Genomic DNA, 26006 nt, shown 5'->3' with positions numbered 1-26006 from the left:
TTCCTTCTACTGTGCAAACTAACATGGTCGGCCATTTATGGGAGTCAAAATTTTGACCCCCATAAATGGCCGACGTGTTAGTCGACGAGGTAAAAGGAAAACCGCGCAATTTCGAGGCATGTTTATGTGGATCATTGTATTCTACTTTTGCAACATCTTTCTACCCATATGCATTTTATAATAAACGGTTACAAACGCTTTTCAAAGACCAACTCGACCGATCCAAGGCAACGTGTTCCTTTAATCAGACTTTACACCAACATGGCACTGGTAGGTCTACCGCAATATTACAGTCAAATTAAAGCCCGAGCCGCCAGCTTTGTTCACACTTGGGTGATGCGGATTTGTGTATTGACCGGCCCACGTCCACCTCTCCCCCATGAACACGTGGTTTAGTGATGGTGTTAGTCGACGAGGTAAAAGGAAAACCACGCAATTTCGAGGCATGTTTGTGTGGATCATTGTATTCTACTTTTACAACATCTTTCTACCCATAAGCATTTTATAAAAAACGGTTACAAACGCTTTTCAAAGACCAACTCGACCGACCCAAGGCAACGTGTTCCTTTAACATCCATTGGCACTGGTAGGTCTACCGCAATATTACAGTCACATTAAAGCCCGAGCCGCCAGCTTTGTTCACACTTGGGTGATGCGGATTTGTGTATTGACCGGCCCACGTCCACCTCTCCCCCATGAACACGTGGTTTAGTGATGGTGTGGCATGGCACTTGCGATGTGTGTAGAAAGGATTAGAGTGAAGCAACAGATGGCTATATTGGTTATTAACAGTCTACCGGCCATAAGAAACGTGAGTGATTCATTCAGGATCCACACGCTGCATCGAGTGCGGGATTGGCCGGCTGAACTGTTTGATTTCCCTGGACACTTCATGAATGGCATGGTTAGTGCACGAAAATGCCACTGGTAACTTGTAGTTTCTGGCTATTACTATCAATCAGAACTTAGCATTGCACCTAAATAATGCCGACAATGGTCAGTGAAGATGTAAAAACAAGTTCGGGTGAGGAACCGGGGAGAACACATATATTGAAAGGAAGTGGAAAGACCGACGAGATGACGAAGGCCAAGAACGGGAATGCATACCGGGTTGAAGCTACCTCGGACCCGGTTACAGCCGAGTCGGACACGGTCCGCCTTACCAAACAGATCGGCATGTTCAGTGGAGTTACCATTATTATTGGAAACATTGTGGGCTCAGGAATATTCCTTACTCCGGGCGGTGTTCTCAAAAACACTGGCTCCTTAGGAATGTCCATGGTGGTTTGGGTCGTTTCTGGCTTGTTTTCTCTAGTTGGTGCACTCTGCTTTGCTGAGCTTGGTACAACTATTACTGAATCTGGTGCTGAGTATTCCTACATCAAGGCATCTTTTGGAGATCTAGCTGCATTTTTGGTTCTCTGGGTATCTTTAGTCATCATTGTTCCTACGGGTAACATGCTGGTTGCACTGGTATTTGGAAGTTACATCATCCAGCCGTTTTACCCTGATCCTGAGTGTCCGCCACCAGACCTCTTCATAAGAATCATGGCAGTTCTGTGCGTAGGTAAGTCATATTATACTCATCATTATTTTTCATTAATATTTACAGCCCAGTGTATAATGTGATGATTTAAAAAAACAACAACTATGAGTTAACATGGATGGGATTATAATTATATCATGGCCAAGCAGCATGCGCATCGGATTAAATGGGGAGGGGGGGGGGGTCAATAAACTCAATAAATCCCATCTCTTGTCAAGTAAAGGTCTCAGCTATGTGGCGTATACGTGCCGTGGATCTCTAAAGCCATTCATTATGGGCTTGAGAAAACGTCGTGTCAAGTTGGAAGTCAACCCCAGGTCACAATAATAAAATTGGGCACATTGGTTTCTACCTCCATGATTGGACACATTTTTTTAGGGCCCGATGTCATCCAAAATACATCAATTTGGAAGTCAACATTAACCCTCAGGTCACAATTTGACATACTTTTTGTTTGTACACTGAAACCCTTTACTTGGGCCCTCAAATCTTGTCTAATATAGAATATTTTACAAACAAACAAATAATAATAAATTAGCTAGCACTCTGTTCTCCTTGTTTAGGTGCACCGGTGATTACAACTTACAAGTCTGATATTGCGGTTATTCCTCCTGCATCATCAGCCACAAAAAACGCCCCCAATATTATGGAGGTTTAGCTGCACGTTCCGCGTAGACGTCAGAAAATTGTAACATTTCACGTTATGAAGCTTACATTCACGTCAGCTACGTACATGCGCTAGACGCCATAGTACGTGACCATGCAATACGCCCAAAGTGGTCAGGCGTCACCCAGATCAGAAACAACACAATTATGTTGACGTTGACGTTGACGTTCACGTATTTTATTGTGGCGTAACGTGCAGATATAAGCGCCCCAACTCCGTGATTGTAGGCTGTTAATCTGCAAGAGGGCACCATGCGGTGTGTGTGTGTCGGTTCAACTGCAGTGTTGGATTAAATAAACACATTTATTTAATATATGTCAATTCAATTCATACACACAATAGACAAAAAAAGACATACATCATTATGAATAGTGGTTTCAGACGAACAATAATTTAGTAAATACATTCTTATAAAGCAAAAGAACATTAAAGCCATTATACACTTTCGGTACAGAAAAAAAAAGTTCACAGATTTACAAATAATTTACAGGATTTACAGAAGGTAATGGGGAAAGACTTCTCTTGAAATATTGTTCCATTAAAAGGCTCTACTTTTTGAGAAAACATTAAAACAATATCAATTCTCGATAGCGAGAATTGCGGATTTATTTTAAACACATGTCATGACACGGCGAAAAGTGCGGAAACAAGAGTAGGTTTTCCCGTTATTTTCTCCCGACTCCGATGACCGATTGAGCCTAAATTTTCACAGGTTTGTTATTTTATATATCAGTTGTGATACACGAAGTGTGACACTTGGACATTACTGTTTACCGAAAGTGTATAATTGCTTTAAACAAAACATTGAAATGGAGACGGAGGTGATACCCATATAAAAACTTAGAGCTTGTCGAGTAAAGCACACATAACAAAATAGAAGAAGATTTGCGTTTATTGGGACACACAATGTGGCAAATGATTCAGAGTGGCTAGGAAATCACATAGGCCATACAATGCAATTACTTAGGAGATTAACGACATTATAAACGACATTATTTCCGTTTTTAATAAATAAATATTTACAAATGAACGCGAAGCCTGAGAGTCATTTTGAGCGTTTGGTAAATTTGGGTTGGAGTTTTGTGTTCCAATCGGCAAATAAGAGCGTATAGCGCCCTCATTGACGCCTCAGGTAAAGGCCTCAGTGAAATTTGTGTACCTTGCTCTTATGGTTTATCGTGGACGGGTAGAAATATTATTTCTACCTCCATGGTTTTACGATGCTTGTCAATGTCAGGTTTCTTTTTTTTAAGGTAACAAAACCTTACTTTGCTGGTATGTAAACCATAACAAGAAGTTTTGCAACACTTGTTGGTTATAAAAACAATGGAAAACATTGTCAAGTGCGCTATAAACAATTAATTGACAAAAATAGTTTGTATTTTTGCCTAATATTGTTCGTGCGAGGATCAAAGACAAAGATTGTTAATTAACGAAATGGTATAATTTATGTATATATTAAAGGAACACGTTGCCTTGGATCGGTCGAGTTGGTCTTTGAAAAGTGTTTGTAACTGTTTGTCATAAAATGCATATGATTAGAAAGATATTTTAAAAGAAGAATATAATGATCCACACAAGTATCACTCGAAATTGCCTGGTTTTCCTTTTACCTCGTCCTTTAACACGATCGGCCATTAATGGGAGTCAAATTTTTATTTGGCCGACCGTGTTAGTTCGCAAAGTAAGAGGAAAACCACGCAGTTTCAAGGCAAATTTGTGTGGATCATTGTATTCTACTGTTAAATCATCTTTCTAAACCATATGCATTTTATATTAAAGCAAACGGTTACAAACGCTTTTCAAAGACCAACTCGACCGATCCAAGGCAACGTGTTCCTTTAAATGCTCATTGTTTTAGAAAGTAACACTGACCCAAAACCACTGGGTTGTTTATATAAACTGTCGCAACGAAATAAAATAGTATAAATTCCCCGTGAAAACATAAAGTAGGTTTTTTTTGCCAAAGCGGTGTTAACACCGTCTTTGTAGCAGTTTTCACTTCTTGGTGGTTGCTTTGGGTGTGTGTTGGTGTGCACCATATGGAAGCTACACGGTCAGTGTCATCTTTATAGCTCCAGTCCAACTCATTATCAATTCGATCATTTTGTTCGAAGAACAAAATACAGTTGCATTTTACTCATTATTCCCGTTCGCCCGGCCCCCATAATATTACAATACATTTTAAGCATTTTTCTCCTGTCCTATTATATACTATATATTTGCAATTAACTCTACGATGTAAGCATGTCAATAAAGCTATATAAGCCGCCCCTTTCCGAGGAAAACCGTCGCTCATCAATTCCCTGAAAGGTATGTGGATATTGCTGTCACGTGTGTACTGACGTACAATACGTACGACGACCATGGAGGAAGAACGGCCTTTTATGAATGAACAACAAAATAGTTTGCGTGGGTTGGAATCAACCGGACTGCTCACAGTGTGTTGCCTACTGCTGTGTACTCCGTATTATTATAAACCGACCTTGCAGACTTCTGAATAATTGAGAAGGACGTTGAATACACTCCGTTCAAGCCATTGTTTGCTATAGTATTAGGTCGTCTGGTTGCTGTGGACGGGGAACGCTGATCAAGTTGTAAGCCGAACGTCGATAAGCGCGCCATTACCAGAAATCCGCGGGAACTGCGTATCATACACAGCACCTGTACTATAAACATGTGTGGACGACACACACGACATGAGTGTCTCGGAGAGCTGTACTGAGTGAGACAGTTACATTTGTTTATGGTTAAAAACAACGACGTAGGGTGTGTAGGGTGTCATATGTATATCCTAATTAGTCACTAGTTTTAACATTGAATTTGTGGTAACGGCTGGGTTTTTTAACCGGAACGAAAAATCGTTGGAAGAGAGGTCTTCATCAGTTTTGTACTTTGTGCAAAATCAGTGCCCAAGATGGCGGGAGGTTTGGAGCCAAGCAAAGGAGCCATTTCGCACGATAAGATGACTGCCGACAAACAGAGTCCAGACAGAACTGGAGGAGGAGGAATTGGACGAGGAGGAAGCAAAAAGAAAAGCATGCAGATGGACATGATGGACACAAGTTTTGTCAGACTTCGCCAAGAGATTGGACTCTTTAACGGCATGACGATCATCGTAGGCTGTATCATCGGCTCAGGAATCTTCTTGTCACCTAAGAGTGTTCTTGAGAATGCCGGGTCCGTAGGAATGTCTATGGTTGTCTGGGTAGTTTCTGGTGTCTTCTCTCTGATTGGGGCCCTGTGTTTTGCTGAACTTGGTACAACAATCCTCGCCTCTGGTGGTGAATATTCCTATATTTTATTCGCCTTTGGTGAGCTCCCTGCCTTCGTTTTACTATGGGCCACCCTCATCATAATAAACCCAACTGGGCAAGCCATTATTGCTCTGACATTTGCAAACTATGTAATGCAGCCATTTGTTGGTGATTGTGAGAACCCGTCAGCCGGCGTTGTGCAAATTGTTGCCATACTTTGCCTCGGTAAGATATTTTAACCCTACTTCTGAAATAATGCCTTGCTTTATACGTACAGGTATTGATTATAGATACATTAGTCTAATGTGGTGGACTCTCCATGATGAGTCCATGGACCAAACAGTGCAAGAAAAATGACACTGTTACTGTTGTGATGACCTCTCGGACAAAATTCCGTATAATATGGCGCCACCACTTTTTCATTCGATATGAATAAATATAGTAGTATCTAATTTACCTCAATGAGATATCCCTTTTTGTAAAAATTTGTGCAAAAGTGGTGGCGCCATACGGAAAGTTATCCAAACAAGCTACGTATTTAAAAATAGTGATATAATTTTAAATTTGTTTTAGTTATCTTTAAATATAAATATTATGTTTAAATTAAGATTTCTTGAAAATCACTAAAGAAGTCGTCGATAGCATTACGACATTTTAAAGACTGTTGCTAATAAACAAATACCAGTTGATGGTTTATCCAGGTTTATCCAAAAGAGGATGTAGAGGGCATATCCAATATTTATTTTAGTATTTCTTTAAAAATGTGCCCGCCCCACCCAAGCATTTGAAATCAAACTGGCCACTAATTCTTCAGTTTATCAGTTTAAAGTCTCCATTTACATCTGGTTGATGAGATCTTAAAAGATGTGTAAGTTTAATGAGAAATACACAAACAAATTGTCTTTTTGAAAAATAAACTGTTAAATAAAAAATATAAAAAGGATGCGGCGTAAAAAAAATGAGGGAAGGGACGATTAACTGGTATTTTAATCTTTGGTCTAATGGCTCGCCATCAGACAGGTCAATATGTGTTGAATAGTTTTTGGATTGGGTAGGTCAGGGCAAAATTAATGTAAAAAACGTGTTCCAAGGACCCAGCCAGCACGCAAGAAAATTCAATATAGTCGTTTCCATTTTGTTGTTCAAGCTGTGTCCGACGTCCCGACCGTGGTCCGACCATGCCTGACCTCGGATTTATCATGAAGAAACCCTTCTATAACATGGATTGACCTGTGACCGGATATTATCCACGCTTTGTATAATTGTTGTTAATGAGAGGACAAGGTCGAGCTGACACTTGATAAGTCGTCATCAAAACGTGTTGGTTTTAATGGGTGTACATCTCGTCTGGTTTATAACTAAGAGATTAGGGGTAAAATATTGATTGGATGGCATTAGTCTCTGTGTGTGAGCTGAATGGCAAAAGTGTTAACATTATCTATGGTCCTACATTAGCCAAACCCGGGTGGTTAGACCATGGAGGAACTTAAGTCATGGTTAGTCTAATATAAGTCTATTTTCTTCCTCCATGGTTAGATTCGCATCGGGAAACGCCTCATCTATGTATTTTTTTATCCTGTCCACACGAGATTAGCCCACGTGTTTTTCTTTACAGCTGACTCTAAACTGCGGTTTGTTGTCGCTATTCAAATATCATTACTGTGTGTTAGTTTAATTATACATTAAAGGAACACGTTGCCTTGGATCGGTCGAGTTGGTCTTTGAAAAGCATTTGTAACCGTTTGTTACGAAATGCATATGGGTGGAAAGATGTAGTAAAAGTAGAATACAATAATCCACACAAACATTCCTCGAAATTGCGCGGTTTTCCTTTTACCTCGTCGACTAACACGGTCAGTCATTTATGGGAGTCAACTTTTTGACTCCCATAAATGGCCGACCGTGTTAGTTCGCAAAGGAAAGGAAAACCACGCATTTTCGAGGTAATGTTGTGTGGATCATTGTATTCTACTTTTAAAACATCTTTCTAACCATATGCATTTTATAACAAACGGTTACAAATGCTTTTTATAGACCAACTCGTCCGATCCAAGGCAACGTGTTCCTTTAAATTGGGATCAGCACCATTTGGAAGGTTTGCTTGACAATATTTAAGAGTACATCATTAGGCCCTTCAATGTTGTGAGTTGAAAGCGTAAAACGTTATTCAAATTAAAAGAGTCCTCATGCATATAATAGCAATGTTTGTTGAATTCAACTAGCATGCCTGATCAGAACGATGAATCACGTTGAGTTCACACTGATGCGAGACTTCTCAACATAAGATGATACACGAGTTGTCATAGTCGCATTATGCACTGCGGTCACCACCATATTTGGACCATGAGATGGCTGCACCATGAGCACGACTCGACTGTTTTGTCACCACGCATGTCTTTCTTTAAAGGCAGTGGACACTATTGGTAATTACTCAAAATATTTATTGGCATAAAACCTTTCTTGGTGACGAGTAATGGGGAGAGGTTGATGGTATAAAACATTGTGAGAAACGGCTCCTCTGAAGTGCCATAGTTTTCGAGAAAGAAGTAATTTTCCACGAATTTGATTTCGAGACCTCAGATTTAGAACTTGAGGTCTCGAAATCAACCATCTAAACGCACACAGCTTCGCGTTACAAGGGATATTTTTCTTTCATTATTATCTCGCAACTTCGATGACCGATTGAGCTCAAATTTTCACAGGTTTGTTATTTTATGCAAATGTTGAGATACACCAATTGCGAAGACTAGTCTTTGACAATTACCAATAGTACCACTGTCTTTAACAAAATGCAGTTTTATTGACAAAATATATGAATAATATCGCGAAAGACCAGGCTTAAAAATTGTCCTTCAGAGAAATTTCCGTTTATAATACCGTCCAAGTCGAAAAAACACGAAGGTTCAACTCGAAACACCCGTTTATGAAATCAAAACAAAGTTAGTATAATACACAGCTGTTCATGAATGTCCGAATCTGATTCAGTGTTAATTGATTGTACAGGTGCAGTAAACCTTTCGGTTATGATCCGTTGTCTTACTATGCAATGTGACATTTTAAGTTACAACATGTTATAGGCCTACGTTAAACATTTAAAAAAATTGTTAATAGGCCTACTCTCACGCAAAATAACTCATAATGGTCAACCAGATTCACAGGCGAGTTCTGCATAAAAATTGCCTTTATGTTTACATTAATTGAATGTCAATGGACAATTTGTGGGTATATAGAAACGAATTGTTAAAACTCTTTAAAACGCTTCTGTTTCTGTGTAAAAGCTGACAAATACTGACCCTATTCAATCGTTGTGTGTACAAGGTTCCTCTAACACCAATGTCGTGGCGGGAGATATTTTTCTTTTCGCGGTAATTTTCAAGGACGTTCCTTCCTTCTCTATTTTGGCATTCATCCCACATCCTGGGGGGCTGAACAAAGGGGTTTTACCCGCTTTCGACATTGAACGCCTTTTTGGAAATCGATCAACCGGTGTTGGTTTCTCAATAGAATAAGTGGTTTGAGACAGGGATCAATCTAAAGCCAGTTGTGTTAAAATATTAGGAGTCACTCGATCGCACTTTTCATTGTCATTTTCTTTACCTCATAATTTATATAGGCTTTGGCGCGAAAAAGCTAAATGCACATGTTTCTAAACTTGGCAAGGAAGGTTACGCGAATATCTTAGAGGAGCACGTTGCCGTGGATCAGTCGAGTTGGTCTTTGAAAAGCGTTTGTAACCGTTTGTTGTAAAATACATATGGCTAGAATGATATTTCAAAAGTAGAATATAATGATCCACACAAGTATCACTCGAAATTGCGTGGTTTTCCTTTTACCTCGTCGACAAACACGGTCGTCCATTCATGGGAGTCAAACTGTTGGCTCCCATAAATGGCTGACAGTGTTAGTATCGCAAAGTGAAAGGAAAACCACGCAACATCGAGGCAAATTTGTGAAGATCATTGTATTCTACTTTTACAACATTTTTCTAACCATATGCATGTTATAACAAACGGTTACAAACGCTTTTCATAGACCAACTCGACCAACCCTTTAACTCTTCGCCATAAAATGATACACCCATGTGAATGGTTTGTACACAGGTTGTGTAAAACTCCAGCTACTTTTGCAATTGCAATGTCCACGTAACGAACCATTCTGTTGATTGGTATCATTTTACGGGAGATGAGTGAAGTTTTCCATGAACTCAAAATATAATGTATCCTCTCTTGGGTACCGAACTAGGTTTGCAAGTGGTAAGTGCTAGTTATGTGTAGAACTAGAATAGATGCCTTTTGCACGTTTTATAAAAAATTACTCTCGTTATATTATATCAACACACATATGGCTTATAATGAATAATTATGTGTGCCACCCCCCCCCCCCTCCCAACGAGTGTACTTGACCCTGACTAGACTGTTTACATTGTACTATTTTTATGAATGAAAAAATATGCCCCCTGGATTAAAATGGTTTCGTCGTCGGCAGTGTGCGCGCGCTAATACTATTTTTTATGCTAATGTCCACATCACGCAGTTTTTAGAACTCATCCAGTATAGTATCTTCATTAACAAATCGCTGTCTGATTGTTTTGGTTGGCGGACTGATCTGATATAATGACGGCATGCTTTGGATGGAACTGGCAATAATAATAATATACAACGTTATTTACCAAACTAACTAAATAAATAAGAAACTTTTCACACAAGGCAGTTAATATTGTCATTGTATGTTGGTATGCCAAGTTCGATGCATGTCGCGTTTCTCTCCCTTGAAATACACAATACATTGGTGGACAAACTACATTTCTTATAGACCCTTGAATTTAAAAGACAGAACGTTTACGCCGGAGGCTTTTTAACAGAACACAAGTTGTGGCCGCTGTGTATTTTTGAGAACTTTATTCCACCATTAAAGGAACACGTTGCCTTGGATCGGACGAGTTGGTCTATACAAAGCGTTTGTAACCTTTTTAAAATAAAATGCATAAGGTTGGAAAGATGTTTTAAAAGTAGAATACAATGATCCACACAAGTTTTCCTCGAAATTGCGTGGTTTTCCTTTTACTGTGCAAACTAACACGGTCGGCCATTTATGGGAGTCAAAAATTTGACTCCCATATGGCCGACCGTGTTAGTTGACGACTAAAAGGAAAACCGTGCAATTTCGAGGCATGTTTGTGTGGATCATTGTATTATACTTTTACAACATCTTTCTAGCCATATGCATTTTATAAAAAACGGTTACAAACGCTTTTCAAAGACCAACTCGACCAATCCAAGGCAACGTGTTCCTTTAAGATAAGTCATTATCGAGTAGCAGTGTAAACGTATCATTTTGACGAAATTATTTTGAGTATATAAACACTTTCCCAAACCTTCAAAATTTGAGTTGTATAAAAAAACTGTTTTCTTCCAGAGCAACACTGACCAGAAGTTCCAGAACCTGAACACGCCAACCTTCACGCTTTGGCCTAAACCAACACAAAAACATTTGAATCGTGTTCTATTTTTTTAAGCCCCCTTCTGTACCATCGCGAAATTAAAACAATTGATCACACTCGTCCTGTTATTGTCAAGAAGTAATATTGACTTCTTTGGTGCGCACTGAGCGTATTCAGCCGGGACGAAAGTTAACCACGCCCCTAAATACAACGGTACGCTAATGGATGAATTTTACAAAACCTCCTCACACGGTTGTAGAGTGTGGGCGAAAACAGACACGTGGAAACAATGATAACATGATGCAATCACACGAGTGAGCCTGTACACACTACTAACACATGCAAAGACTTGGATTTTGCGGGGCGCTCGTGTGGTGGTGGTGGTGTGGGGGACGAGTACGACGTATGCACATGCAGTATCGCCTCCGTGTGTACTGTGTGCATAATTCCCGCCAAACGGACGTGCACAGTAAATCTTTGTTGTGCTGCTGAGATGAGATTATTGGGGTCTGATTGTTCGATGTGTGTGCACGTGTTTGGTCGATATTTGTGAATGAACTACACACTCACAGTATATTTTCAGTTGAATACGTATCGGCTATCTGATTTACCGTTATATCACATTTGTGAGAACGAAATCTGTTGTCGGCGAAAAGGGCTTTGGTCAGCAATTAACAACCAGCACAACACATTGCTCCATGCACAACAGCGTACCTACACACACAGTCTAGTCAGGAAGGACACACGCTTTTGACCACGCATTCTTTTTGGACAAGACCGGCGTGTAAGGTACATCACCTCTCTGTGCTTGGGAGTGAGTCGTCCTTTGCTCTCTGGTGGTAAGCAACACGACATTGAGTAATAGAACAAAAAGACTTCACTTCCAGAACAAGATGGATGACTCTAATGTTGAAATAGCTGACCCACAAAATACGACAGTAGACAGTGACAATATCGGCTCGGACATTTCCTCCGAACCCCCGCCGTACTCGCCAAGCAGGGAAGACCAAGGAACTGACTCCGATGCCCGACCTAGTGGCGATGCAATTAGACTGCAACAACAGCTTGGACTTTTTAATGGCATTTCTCTGATTGTAGGCTGTATCATCGGCTCTGGAATCTTCTTGTCTCCTAAGAGTGTTCTTGAGAATACCGGGTCCGTAGGAATGTCTATGGTTGTCTGGGTAGTTTCTGGTGTCTTCTCTCTGATTGGGGCCTTGTGTTTTGCTGAACTTGGTACAACAATCCTCGCCTCTGGTGGTGAATATTCCTATATTCTGTATGCCTTCGGCTCTTTGCCTGCCTTCATTGTGTTGTGGGTTACTGTATTGATAATCAATCCAACTGGACAGACCATCGTTGCCATGACATTTGCATATTACGTAATTCAACCGTTTTACCCTCACCCAGACTGTCCACCTCCAGATATCTTTATTCGCCTTTTAACCATCTTGTGTCTCGGTAAGTTTTACATGGTTTGACTAATTCAACTTTTTAAGTAGCCACATTTTTTGCAAGTTAACCCTCACTCGACTCAATCTTCCTCCTGACCAACTCATGTTAAACTTTGGCAAATTGTTTGGTTATATATAAGTATATGTAATCCCTTCTTTCACGTTTTTAATTTACTTGATTGGGTATACCTATCAATGTCATAATCATGTACAACCGAACCCAATTGTTAAAATGTTTTTTAAGGTATTCTGCAGTTGGGATATGGTCTAACCAGGACTCCGCAGGAGCTACACATCATTACGCATCCTATGTTTATACTGCAATAGTATGAACTTTTTAAATAGTATGAACTTTTTAAACAGTTTTTATGAACTTAAGCAATGAACAATAGTATGAACTTTTGTCATGCCTAAGACTATGACACTAGGACAATTAGCAGCGACAGACCTAGTGATAAAATTTGACAAATCTTTTCTGCAGTTCTATATCTGCTAATCTGGGTAATATATTAGTTTACTACGTAAGTACTAGGTACTGTACACAATCAAGTTGGGACAGAACAGGCCCACTTGCTATTGTGTTGACTTGTACGGTGGTGAGGGTTTTTACGCTGTCGAAACAACCACTTTCATTGTAGAATTAGTCAAGCCCGGTTCATACTTTCTGGGAATGCACAGCGAATGTTGACAACACAAATTCGCAACAAATAATTTGCAGCAGTTTAACTCTGTTCAACTCACTTGCAAATATCGCTGCGAAAGTAGAGTTGTGACATCAAGTTTGCTTCGCATTTGTATGAATGATAAACCGAGCTTTTAAACTTGCATTTAGCCCTAGTTGACTGGCTGTAGAAGTAGAATGGGGCTGTACTGGCATCATGATGAATACCTTGTTGTCGTGCAGTCACCTGCTTAGTTAAAGGGGAACGGGAGTGTTTAGAGATGTGCAAGAGGAATTATGACCAAATGGTTAGTTAACCAGAGGGGTAGAAAACAAACTTATGATGCTGAGCTTAACATCTAATGAAGTTTGACTGAACATAAAACGATGCCGTCCATTGCACTAATAAAAGGGAAGAAACCAAATTTGTAACAGAATAGTTTTGTTAGTGGCATGTACATGGAGCTTTGTATTGGTTGTTGTTATTTCAGGCTTTTGTGATTATTTGCTTAAATAATGACACCTCAACGTCCTTTGTTAAATTACTTACGCAGGTGCAGTCTTGTGTAGTTGTAGGTGAACCATGTCCATATTTAACTTCTTTGTCAAGGACAGTGTTGAGTTGACAAATAAAAGTGTTTAAAATGCCTAGTTGTAAAGACACAAATGCAAAAGTGGCGCCAAATTCAAGGTTGGCCAGGTGTGCGCTATACACTGTTACAGAGTATTTGAGGTATAAAGCCATAATGCATTTACCAAATGTAGTTCTAAAGACTTACTTTTTAAAAATTTCTTTCATTGGTTTTCATTTGACCATCAGTGCTGTGAATATGGAATGTTAGTTTTTAGTTAAAGGGTAGCTGCAGTGTTTTTTACTTTTTTATTTAAACGATTAAACATGACTTTTTAAACCTGAAATATTTTTATTTTTTATTTAATGCGCAAGTATTTTAATAGTGGTTTTCAAGAGATTAGGGGAACCCTACCCGCCCCTAAAAGGGAGCCTTCATGTGACGTCATGTCGGGAACCCGAGCCGTCGGGCCCCCTGGCTGTGTGCATATAGAGACGTGTGCACTGTGTGGCCTGGTACCTAGGCGCGTGTAGTTAGGGACCAGACTCTTTTTGCCGACGATATGTTTGAATTCCCGACGTGACGTCGATGGTAGGGGGGCGGTAACAATCCACAAAAGGGGGGGCATGACTTATTCGCTAATTACGCAAGTGAGATATGTCGGGGAAAAAACAAAACAGATTTTATTGATGTTCAATACATATATCAGAAATAAATGACTGCAAAATTAACTGTTTTATTTTAATTCACTGCAGCATCCCTTTAAATGTAAAAGGATAGTACATAAATGTTTTTAATTTTTTAATTTAAAGAGTGATTATGGCTCTATTTAGACACAAACAGTTTTTACAAAAGAAGCTTGCTTGAATTGTTTATTTAAGCTATAGTTGTTTGCGCACTAACTTCCTTGTTGGTATACTTGTTGATAATGTTGTTTGATTTGCGGTTAGATACTGGCGTTCTATTTGAACAGGATTCAAATATGAGTTTAGTATTGTAAATAATGAATGGACAAGATTAACAAGAAATTTAACTGCTGGATCTACTCTATTGCCCCCATTCTTAACAAAATGAAGAATCCATTATTTCCCCCTTTGCATCCAGAAGAAAATACTTTGACATAATTCCCCGCCCCCATCCCCCCCCCCCCCAAAAAAAAAAAATGAACAAAAAAATGATATATTTAAAATAAAGATCCTAAACTTGCAGATGAAATTGCATATTTTACAACAAAAATATTTGTTGCTTTAAACGACATTCTCCAAAAAAATCAACCTTAAAATATTCCTGAATATGACCTGTGAAAACTTTGGCGGTGACTGGTGACCTCCCCGCCCCATCTATTATGGTAAATTCAAATAAATTACGCCGTCTCAGCTCAAATCTAGTAGGATTTTCATAACAGTACAAGTCTTGGCTTTAATCAATGAAGGACCTCATTTTAAGCAATCATTGCTGCATCCTTCCAATGGGATGTAAAGACGTAGGTCCTTGTGTAAAGCCAGGTTCATTCCTCCTGCGAATTCAATACAAATGTTGACGTCACAGATTATTGGCAGTGAAAATAATTGGCAGCAGGTGAGTTGTGCTCAACTCTCTTGCGAATATCGCTGCCAAAACAGAGTTGTGACGTCAAATTTATGTCAAATTCGCATCACATTCATTTTCAGTCGGTATGGACCTGGCTTAACGCACCTAAAAGAACCCAGTGCCATACCGTAGAGAGGAGGGGTTTGCCCCGGTGTTCCTGGCTTGATTTGCAGCATATTGTGCCGCTGGACCTTATAAAACATTACTGGGTGCTATAACAAATTGAGTGCTATAAGAAGCCACTATTATTATCACGATTCTTAATATAACCTCACTTGTTTCTGTATTTTCACAATGCAGCTCTCTTGACGTTTGTTAACTGCTGGAGCGTTCCATGGGCAACTAAGGTACAAGATGTGTTCACTATTGCCAAGGTGCTCGCTTTGTTGGTCATCATTGTGTCTGGTCTTGTCTACATCTGTATGGGTAAGTCTTCTTCAAAGAATATAGAGGTGTTGTGAGGTTTATTCAGAAAGTGACATTAAACTATTCATCATTAAATTAAACTGATGTTCAAGGTTGTTTAGCCTACGTGTACAAAATACAGGCCAAAACAAAAGACAGCAATATTAAAAAATGTATATATATTTCATGTATATTTTGGTGAAGCTGACATTAAGATCCATTAAATACAACATAAAGTATCACTGATTACAAAAATAAAAGCAGTTACTAAAGTATCAGTGTTTATTCTACATCTTGTACCAGCAATTGTAACGTACATAATATTTTTAAGTTTAATTTATTGTACTTTGAAGATACTTAATTAGTTTTTGTCCCCATGAATATATCTACCATATGTTGGTGATATGTAGATAGTACATGCATGGCCGTACCTGACATTATTGTGTACATTTGGAGGTTTGTGCAATTTCATCATATGCGTTCACTCAACTGAAGCAAAAAATAATTCAGTTGTTAAGTATAAAAACAGATTGTGAGTTCTCCTACTCTGCCACATTGAAATAACTGTAGTACTAATTTGAAAAGAGATTTTACCTTTTTAGCAGATTCCTTTAATGCAAACTATGCAGAATTGTACCAGTATTAAAGCCATTGGACACTCTCTGAACAGCACAAAAATTAAAAGTTCACAGATTTACAAATTACTTACAGGGTTTACAGAAGGTAATGGGTAAAGACTTCCCTTGAAATATTATTCCATGAAATGCTTTACTTTTTGAGAAAACATTAAAACAATTATAAATTCTCGATGTCGAGAATAACAGATTTGTATAAAAACACATGTCATGACACTGTGAAACGTGCAGAAACAAAGGTGGGTTTTCCCGTTATTTTCTCCCGACTCTGATGACCGATTGAGCTTAAATTTTCACAGGTTTGTTATTTCATTTAAGTTGTGATACACAAAGTGTGGGCCTTTGGACAATACTGTTTACCAATGTTGTGCGATTGCTTTAATAGAGACAGTAGATTGAAAAGCTCCCATCCTTGTTCCCATATACTAGAACATGAGTGATTAGTTCCATGTGCATGGTTACGTAATGTAGCTGGTTACTGGTCCAATACTCAGTATCTTTGTTTCACATGTACCCTTTTTTAGGTCACACTGAGAACTTCCAAGAACCATTCAAAAACAGCAAGGGAGGGAGTGACATAGCATTGGCTTTCTATGGTGGCCTGTTTGCTTATGCAGCTTGGTAAGTTGTTAACAAGTACAAAGTAGGATTAATTCAACCTATAAATGCAGTGGAATGTATTAAATGTAGATTTCTTCTGTTATTGAAATCTGAGGATTAAAGGTTGACCAAATCATTCAAATGTGATCTAAGGAAGAACGTTGCCCTTGTTAAATTGCCCGGTTATTCATTGATTACTCAAAACATGTTCTTTATTTTACAGTAAGAACAATCATTAATGCCATACTATGAACTTGTGAAATCTTGGACAATATGTATGTTTTTAACTCACTCTCCCATGACTGGCTTCAAACGTTTATCGGTTGAATGCATTAAGCATTATTAATATTTCCATATGTTTCATGGATTTGTCACTTGACATTTATCTTAATTGCTCTTTTCATCTATGTCCCACTGAGTCCATCCAGGTTGATCCATTTGCAGTTTCTCCACTGCTCTATACTTTACCTCTTATAATAAATCACAAATGTGACAAACTAACCATGGAAACTTAGTTTTTGTTTGTTTCCATCATGCTTTAAAAGTGTACAAAGGTCACTGTAGTTGTGCACAAACCCAGGTTTCTAAACTCTTATCAACAAATCTTTGTACTAAAGCTTTTGGTTAGTTTGCTACAAGAGAGTGAAATAAAACACTGCAATAGTGCTAAGGTCTAGTTGTGATGGAAGTACCTGATAGATTAGAAATAGCTCTCTCAAGATACCATGATCAAAACAGTTTGCCACAACAAGTAAAATATTTACATTTAACACAAATAGGCCACATTTCTTACATAGATTAAACATGTTTCCCTAAAACATGTTTGAGTTTGGTCACTGCTGCTTCTCTAGATGGATATAAATTCAATGTTTCAACACCTAATGCTCTATGAGGCTGGTTGCATCATTGATCATTCGTTTCAGTTGATATTTAGGAAACTCAAAATCTGTCGTTTTAATTTGCTGAGAATAGTGAGGAGAATTTTCAATTGACATCCAAATGAACTGACCCATTTCATTTAATTCATTCATTTCCCTCTTTCAGGAATTATCTGAACTATTTGACCGAAGAGATCAAGAATCCTTATAGGTAAATATTGAATGGTTTTGCAGCTTTATATGTACATGTATGTGTATCCTCTCTTGTAGTTTGTGTCATGGCAGGCCTGATACTTCACGGAGGCAGCGAAGGCGATTGCCTCCGTTGCCCCTGGTCTTTGCCTTGGTGCCCTTGAAATGCTCTACAGTAGAAATTTACAATTTACTCATAGGGTGCCCTTTACTAAAGGAGAAAATGCCTTGGTGCCCTTGGCCTTTCAAAAACGACGCATACAGGCCTGCCATGGTAACCTTGTATTGCCACAACTCAAATGATGAGTTTGCTTAGATGGACCTTAACCTTTTGGGAAGCAACAGAGTATGTTTTGTTCGTTCCCCTTTGAAGCTAGAACATCATGTGCACCAATTGTATCTCAACGTACCATTGTTTGTTGGTTGTGATAGAACGGATGGTGTGAGAGGGTTAGTGTTGTTGCAAGGTGTTTTCATTGATTTTGTGTTAGTCTATTTCAGCTATGGAAAAGCCTATTTTAACATCTGTACTGTGTATCGAATTCTAACAAATAATAAAATAAATTAATTGAGTGTTTCCTGTAAATGATGGTTATATGAAATCAAGCTTTGTGCTTAACCCTCCTGCTGTTTAACATTGGTACCTTTTTCAATTGACTGTGGAACTTGATTTAGAAATCAATCAAGCTACTGTCATGATGGATACTGCTCCTGGCAACTTATGATTTCAAACGCCCCAGAAGGGGATATATACTAGGCAAACAAATGTAATCTTTACCTGAACAGGTTTCTTTTACACTTAATGTTCAAATGCGTTAATAATTCACTGGGTAAGAGTAGGACAAAAACAATTTTTGAGTCAGTGTTAAATTGTGACAGTTGACGTTTGGAGGGGTATTTAGGATTCCGTAAACAGCCTAAAGCAAAAGAGCCTTCGGTGAGTTAAGCGCTCAATTTGGCATCTGTGTGACGATCAAGTTGTTGTTTTGACTTGTCTTTTCAATGGTCGCCTGGTCATCAATTGGGTTAAACCAACTCTACATAAATCCAAAGTAGTCTAAAGATAAACCCTCTGACACTTACAGTCCAACTTGTTTGTGTAAAAAAAAACTGATTTGGTCTAAACAAACATGATTAGGCCCTGGTCATTGCCTTGGTGCCCTGTGAAATGTTCCATTAGGTGCCTTTGCCCTTTCAAGATAATAATGATAATAATAATAATATCAAAGTCTTATATAGCGCACATATCTACCAAACAAGGTACTCAAGGCGCTGAGTATATACAAACTATGTCACTTCAGAGGGAGCTGTTTCTCACAATGTTTTATACCATCAACCTCTCCCCATTACTCGTAATCAAGAAAGGTTTAATGATATGATGATAATTATTTTGATTAATTACCAATAGTGTCCACTGCCTTTAAGAAGTGTTACCACAAGTGTAAAGCAATACTGTTCTATTCCTGTCAGTGGTGCCACCAGTGGGTGCCACCTGCTGTGTATTGAAGGATTCTTTGTCAACATTTATTTTCCCGAAACATGTATGTTATGTACATCCCAAACACAGCTGTGCATGTTGTTGTTACTTCAATTTTGCTATTTCTCATGAAACCTTCTTTGATATTTCAGAAATCTACCTTGGGCTATTGGTGTTTCGCTTCCACTAGTAACCATCATCTATGTGCTGGCTAACATTGCGTATTTTGCTGTGTTGACACCAGAGGAGCTGGAGAACTCCAATGCAGTGGCTGTGGTAAGCTGTCTAACAAATGTTGCCAAATTGTCCTCTATCAAACTGAAATCTTGTAAACTAAAAAAAAGGCTGGGGTCGATTTCACAAAGAGTAAGGACTAGGGGTTATTAAAAACTTATGGCCAGTCCTAAGTTAGGATTCGTAATAAGACTAGTCTTTAACTCTTTGTGAAATAGGCCCATTTTTCCTCATCTTTAAACCAAAGCTTAACCAGGAAATTATTTCAAGTAAAGACATTGTACATCTTTGCTGTGTTTTCTTAAGACAAAAAAATATGTTTGGATTTGATGGGATTCAGCTGTTTTTCCTTGTCAAATCTTCATCAATCAAGAACACAGTCAGATGTCTTGTGAATCTTCTAAATGTGTTGTTTTTAGAAAACTGCACTTTCTTGAGGTCTATAGGTTAGACTTTGGGTAAACAAAAAGTCAATCAACAAATTGAGTGTAGATGCCGATATGGGAGGCACTTGATTGTCCAGAGAATCAACGTATTAACTTTTGACCTGAACAACAAGTTAGAGAACATGCAATGTGTGTATTTTACCTGCAGCTACACACCCTGGGTTTCCATCACAATCATGGGCAAACCCATTATACCAGAGGGGTGGTATAGCAATGTTATTGAGGCCGGGGCAGTATTGGAAACCACTTGATCCAGGAAAGCGAATCAATACCATTGATTTATCAATAGGTTCTGTAGCTGATGCATATTTATAGAGCCAAAAATGATAAACAAGGGGCTTCATTCCAAAGTCAAATCGAGTTATGTGATGCACTCATTTTGCAATATACAATCCTCATTAGAGTGGGCTATAACCAGTTAAGTCTACAACCTCATTTTAAAATTGTTTTAAGTATAATATTGTTTAAAACGTTGCCTTGTTATTCAGCAAAAAAAATGGGTCTGTTTAGTGTACATTCCAGAAAGAGGAATTTATGCTCCAGTCATGAGCTCAAATTCAATATCTGTTTGATTTAATTAATTGAAAACATTTCTGTGCAAAAACCAAATCAAAGTGAAACTATCAAACAATAAAAGATAAGCTTGAACTTCAAGGATCTGATCAGCAGTAAAATCTTGTGGTTTATATTGATTAAATCTTAATAAATGGAAAAATAAATTTATCGGCTGTTTAGACCCCACACTCAATCTATTTCTTTACTGCTAATGTTGCAGACATTTGGTGAGAAGCTGTTTGGGCCAATGGCATGGATAATGCCTGTATCTGTTGCCATGTCAACATTTGGGGGTGTTAACGGAGGTTGCCTGTCGCTATCTAGGTAAGCACTTTATTGTGATGGTACTTTTTAGCAAGATTTCAATCACGAAGCAAGAATGGCATAGAGTGGTTTGTGTGTCCCATCGGTGAAGCCTAAGGGTCCTAACAAGTGTTTGCCTTTTATTTCACTGTGTATGTGTGTGGGCTACACAGTACATAGGACAGCTTACAGGCTTCACAATGAAACAATGCTACCCCACAAGGTTTTCTTTAGTCACAAAAAATAACATCATCAGTAATGGACCAATGTCCTATTTCAAAATAATTTTTTTTAAGCTGTTTCGTAGCGTAGCGCAGCGCAGCGAAACAGCTCTTGTTTTTGTTAAAGTTGTCATCTTCAGAAAAATTTCAAATAAGTGCTGATTTGCAAGGTTCCCAAAGAGCAATTGCAATGAGACTTTCAGGGATGAAAGGTATTGGTGCAATGATCATTGCGAAACAAGGATGTCATTATAATCAGAAGTCACGTGACGTCATCTTAAAGGTGGTGTATTTTAAATGTTTGAAAACTTATAACAAATCAGCCACAAGAGACTGTAGGTTTCTGTTTGCGGGATTGGGTAGGGATAAATTAGGTCTTCATTTTGTTTCTAATCTTGTGCTCGACCTCACATGACCTCTACTTCCGGTCAAAATGGGCCAAAAACGGAAGTGCCCTGTAACTCAAAAGTGGCAAAAGTTATGAAGTTGCTTTCCAAGGACATAAGTGTCTAGCAAGGGTGGGCAGTTCAAATAAATATATCGATGACGTCACAAATTGCAACAGCGCCCTCTAGCGGCAGGTTGAAAACTCGTCAAAATGGACTTTTTGAAGATGTGTGTGGTGAAGTTTTTTGTAATCACTTCAAATTTTACACACACGTTAACTGTCAGGCAGCCATCATATGTGTGAAGTTTCAGATCAATGACGTCATCAGGGGTCACGTGACGCGGCCTTAAAGGTGCACTTTTTGAACTAATATAACTCCCTAAGTAATTATGCGATCATGTTGAAACTTGGTAAGTTGTTGGCTATTGACAAGTTCTTTTGAAATCTGACATGACGTCATGATCACGTCATCACGTGATTTTTTATGATTTTTTCAATTTTTGCACCTTTAACACATAAATTGCTATCTGAACATGGTATAATCCAAATAATTTTTTTATTTATGCCACATTGGGCAATTTGCTTTGAATACCCAACCAATTTAAAACTCAGTTGAGAAATTTGAAAATTTTATTGACGAAACAGCTCTGCATTTGTGCACAAATGCAATTTAGCTCTATTTTTTTTAAACTTTATGTAGCTGTTGATGGAGTATGACATTATACTCAGGCTTAGGGTTGTTAAATTCAATATTGTTGTTTCATTGAGTGACCAAGATAATCTCATTATTGTATTTATCAACCAGACCTATAAAACCCAAGAAGAGTTAAAGCTTGTTTCATGTCAAGTTATTGACACATTTTTGTTGTTGACAGGTTGTTTTTTGTTGGAGCCAGGGAAGGCCAGCTACCATCAGTCATGTCCATGATTCAAGTCAAACGCAAGACTCCATTACCGTCGCTCATTTTCACGGTATGAATAAATAGATGTTGTTACAATTTGTTCACTTCCTGGCTTTATTTGAATTCATTTTTCCCAACATGTGTGAAAGGCATACGAGAAAAATATACAGTGAAAGAGTTTTTGTGTGTGTTGAACGTTGTGACCACGTAGTGCACATTCTGTTCACGCCAGAAAGTTGGTTCAAAACAGTCTGATCTGTTACAACCTATTGTTTGTACATGAGGAAGATACAGTGGTGCTGTAAGTATTTAGTCCTTTGAATTGGTCATCAAGTTGTGCATCTTATATACGTAGATGGGTTGTTTGCAGGTCTTGAACTTCTCTCTTGAGGGGTCACAGTAATTTCCCTCTGGTAAGGGACACTTCTATGAGGAAAATGTCAATCTGTATTGGAACTTTGCAAAGGGCACCACAGCAAAAGCACAGCACACCACATAAATTGACCGATCTATTAAGCTCTGCCGTATTGCGTATTGACCAATCGCAACGCAACAAAGGTCCGACAAATCAAGTCTGACATGCGTGCGCGCATGCTTGGCGCGCGCGGTAGAGTTGTGCAGAAAGGCATTGGAGAGGCTCATGTGTTCTTGCACACAGGTTGTTGTGGGCGGAGCCTAATGGATCGGTCTATTGCTCTGGATGCCATGGGTTCATTTTGGGCCGTGCTACATGTAACAAGATACATTTGACAAACAACGTTGTGCAACCTATTAGTTTATAAATCCACTTGCTGTTTGTAGCAAGCATCATGTACAAGACTACAGTGAAGTTTGAAGAATATGAAGATGATTTTGTTTTCTTTTGTACACAGTGTTTTCTATCAATCATGTACGTGTTTGTTGAGAAGATTGAGACCTTACTGAATTACTTTAGCTTCATGACATGGTTGGCCATAGGAGCAGCTGTAGCTGGTCAGTTGTACTTGAGATGGGCTAAACCTGATCTACCTAGACCAATCAAGGTAAGACTTAATCATTGTCTCTTGGAAAACATTTCAATTAGACAAAATTTATGAAATAAAACTTTCATAACTTAAAAATATTAAGTTACACACTGCTCTAGAATTGCAAGGGTCGTGGGTTCAAATTCCACCCGAGTAACATGCCTGTGATATTTTTTCACGGGACTCGGGGAATGTACTGAGTATACAGTGCTAACACACATCAGTGTATGGGTAAAAACCAAAATTAATATTCTTTATCCCCGATGCAAATTTAACATCTATTATAAGTTGCACATTGTAATCAAAAGATGGATTTTGTGATGTTCCAAAAAGAAATGCCTAAGGAGAATTGGTAACAAAAACTGTTATCTCAGCAAAGTATAAAGAAGGAAGCAAAACTTAAAACTCAAAGAAATATACTCTTTTTTACCAAACCATTTTGCATTTAAAAAAGAAAATTCTTTCCTGATTCCGGTGAAAATGCCTCATTCTATAATTGTACTTCTCATAATGTCAGATCCAGTTATCTTGCAGTTATTACTCTAATACATTGAGTCTAGATGTCATTGCAGACTTCTAAAGGGAAATACAGAATTGACTTACATGTAGAAGACATTTGTTATCTTGGCATCAAATCACTGCCTCAGAATTTCTGTGCACAAATTGTTTTCAGATTATTAATAATTAGTGCTGGGCGAATAGTGAAATGTTGTTATTCGGATACCGCTGGCCAACTATCCGAAATTAACCGGATATTCGAATAGTTTTTTCACCGTTAGAGGGCGCTGAAAAAAAAAAAGATTTTTTTTTTTTTTTTTTTTTCTGCTAGAGGGCGCTGTTCGTTTGTGAATGAGATCTTATGGGCGGATTGATATTAGTTCTAGACAGTGTCACTCGGTTCATTCATAAAAATGACCGGATCTAATTTAAAGATGGCGATTTGCTTTTTCTTTTGATCGTGATTCACTCTACGTGAAGGAAAACTTTTGTAATCTTTGAACAAATTACGTCAGAAATGTCATTGTTTTAACTCTTCACGGAGGTGAGCATAGTTTAATACTTAATTTATGCTATTTTATGCTGTCTTAATAGAAGTTTCATAAGGATTCAGACAAATCATTCATATCAGTTGTCGCCCGACGTCCGCGGATATTCAGATATTAAAGAATATCCGGTTACTCGGTTGTAATTACAGAGCTATCCGGTTTATAAATAGCTATTCGCGCCCTATGCGGATATCCGGTTAAGAAAAAAAAGGCATTCGCGGTTACGGATAGGAAAACCTATTCGCCATTAACCGGATATTCGAATAATTCGCCCAGGCCTATTAATAATCAATTTGTGATGTTTTTGTCGACAGCTGAATATCATGCTGCCCATTATCTTTGTGGGTGCTTGTTTGTTCTTGGTTGTCATGGGAACCATTGCAGCCCCAATGGATACCCTGATTGGTGTTTTAATCACCCTGACTGGATTTCCTGTTTATTTCATCGGTGTCTGGTGGAAGAAGAAGCCAAAGTGTTTGGTTCAGTTTAGTCGTAAGTTGTTAAGCTGTATTTTCTATTCTTCCTCTTTTATTTCTATCTCAACTTATCGTTGATAGATTCACACTTTAAAAAGATATGAAAGTAATGCATGATTATCAATTTTTTGACACACTCCCTGAAAATATAGACCTTGTTCTATTATGAATCCATTTGTGATCCTTGATGAAATCCACATGACCTTATCTTGATATATAATAGATGTGAATTGATTGTTAAATTGGCTCTTTGTTTGCCAATGCAATGATGGACATTGATTGCTTAATTTACTCAGTGCCATTCAATAATGTCCTTCATGGAAAAGGTTGCATCAATTTAAACATCATTAAGACTTGATATTAGAAGTATGAGCCAAGGCAACCATGGATGCTTTTCCATAGCTGAAATGGACTAACACAAAATCAGTGCATTATTAAAGCCATTGTTTCCAATCAGGTGTCCTCTGAAATAAGTACAAGGCAAGCCTATTATTGCCTTGTGAATGTACTTATCAATACTTGCAAATGGTCTGATGTAACATTCACTGTACTGCGACTTTATAAGGCCAAATTGGATATGGGACGCAGACGCGCTTTATTTTCCGTTTTTCCACGGTCGCACGTGTGATAATGTATTTATCTTCAAGCAAACTTGGCACGTGACATAGAACACAAAATATGCATGGTAGTGATATTAGATATTAGCCGTGCAATATAGGTTTTTATCACCACTCCATTCTGTGAATCTGATTGGAGGATTAGTGCGTACTTGAAGATGATAGCAAGTACTATGACTAGCGACAGTGGATAACTTACCATCTCATAAATGTTCACAACTATATGACTAGTCGTGACTAATAGACTGTACAAGTCTAGTGCGTGTTCAAACATTTTGGGTCCATTTTGGTCCTACACATGTAGTTACCATGCTTTAACGTGTGAAAGAAACAAACTTGCTCAGTTTAATACTTAATAGGACTCAATGTTGGATCATTGCGAGACTTGCACAGTCTATTTGCTGGACCTTATATCACCTTGTGAACCCTTATAAGGTGCT

At 38.4% G+C, this 26006-nt stretch overlaps 1 protein-coding gene across 3 annotated transcripts in view; it reads left to right on the top strand.

The window, feature by feature from the left end:
* Positions 1-278: 278 nt before the first annotated feature.
* Positions 279-26006, top strand: part of LOC139935347 (Y+L amino acid transporter 2-like) — a 33973-nt gene continuing 8245 nt past the window's right edge. Inside the window, exons 1-9 of one of the 3 annotated variants that reach the window (XM_071929883.1) lie at positions 279-1567; positions 15488-15613; positions 16752-16848; positions 17872-17916; positions 19527-19650; positions 20830-20933; positions 22397-22493; positions 23296-23445; positions 24788-24965. In XM_071929883.1, the coding sequence (XP_071785984.1) occupies positions 985-1567; positions 15488-15613; positions 16752-16848; positions 17872-17916; positions 19527-19650; positions 20830-20933; positions 22397-22493; positions 23296-23445; positions 24788-24965 (1504 nt within the window). In that variant the 5' untranslated portion in view covers positions 279-984. Of the gene's footprint in view, positions 1568-4611; positions 5696-11181; positions 12372-15487; positions 15614-16751; positions 16849-17871; positions 17917-19526; positions 19651-20829; positions 20934-22396; positions 22494-23295; positions 23446-24787; positions 24966-26006 lie in introns of those variants that run through there. The other 2 variants (XM_071929885.1, XM_071929884.1) reach the window with 2 other exon arrangements.

Source organism: Asterias amurensis, chromosome 3 (genome assembly GCF_032118995.1).
Source record: "Asterias amurensis chromosome 3, ASM3211899v1".
NCBI lineage: Eukaryota > Metazoa > Echinodermata > Asteroidea > Forcipulatida > Asteriidae > Asterias > Asterias amurensis.
This window is presented reverse-complemented; position numbering and strand designations above follow the sequence as displayed.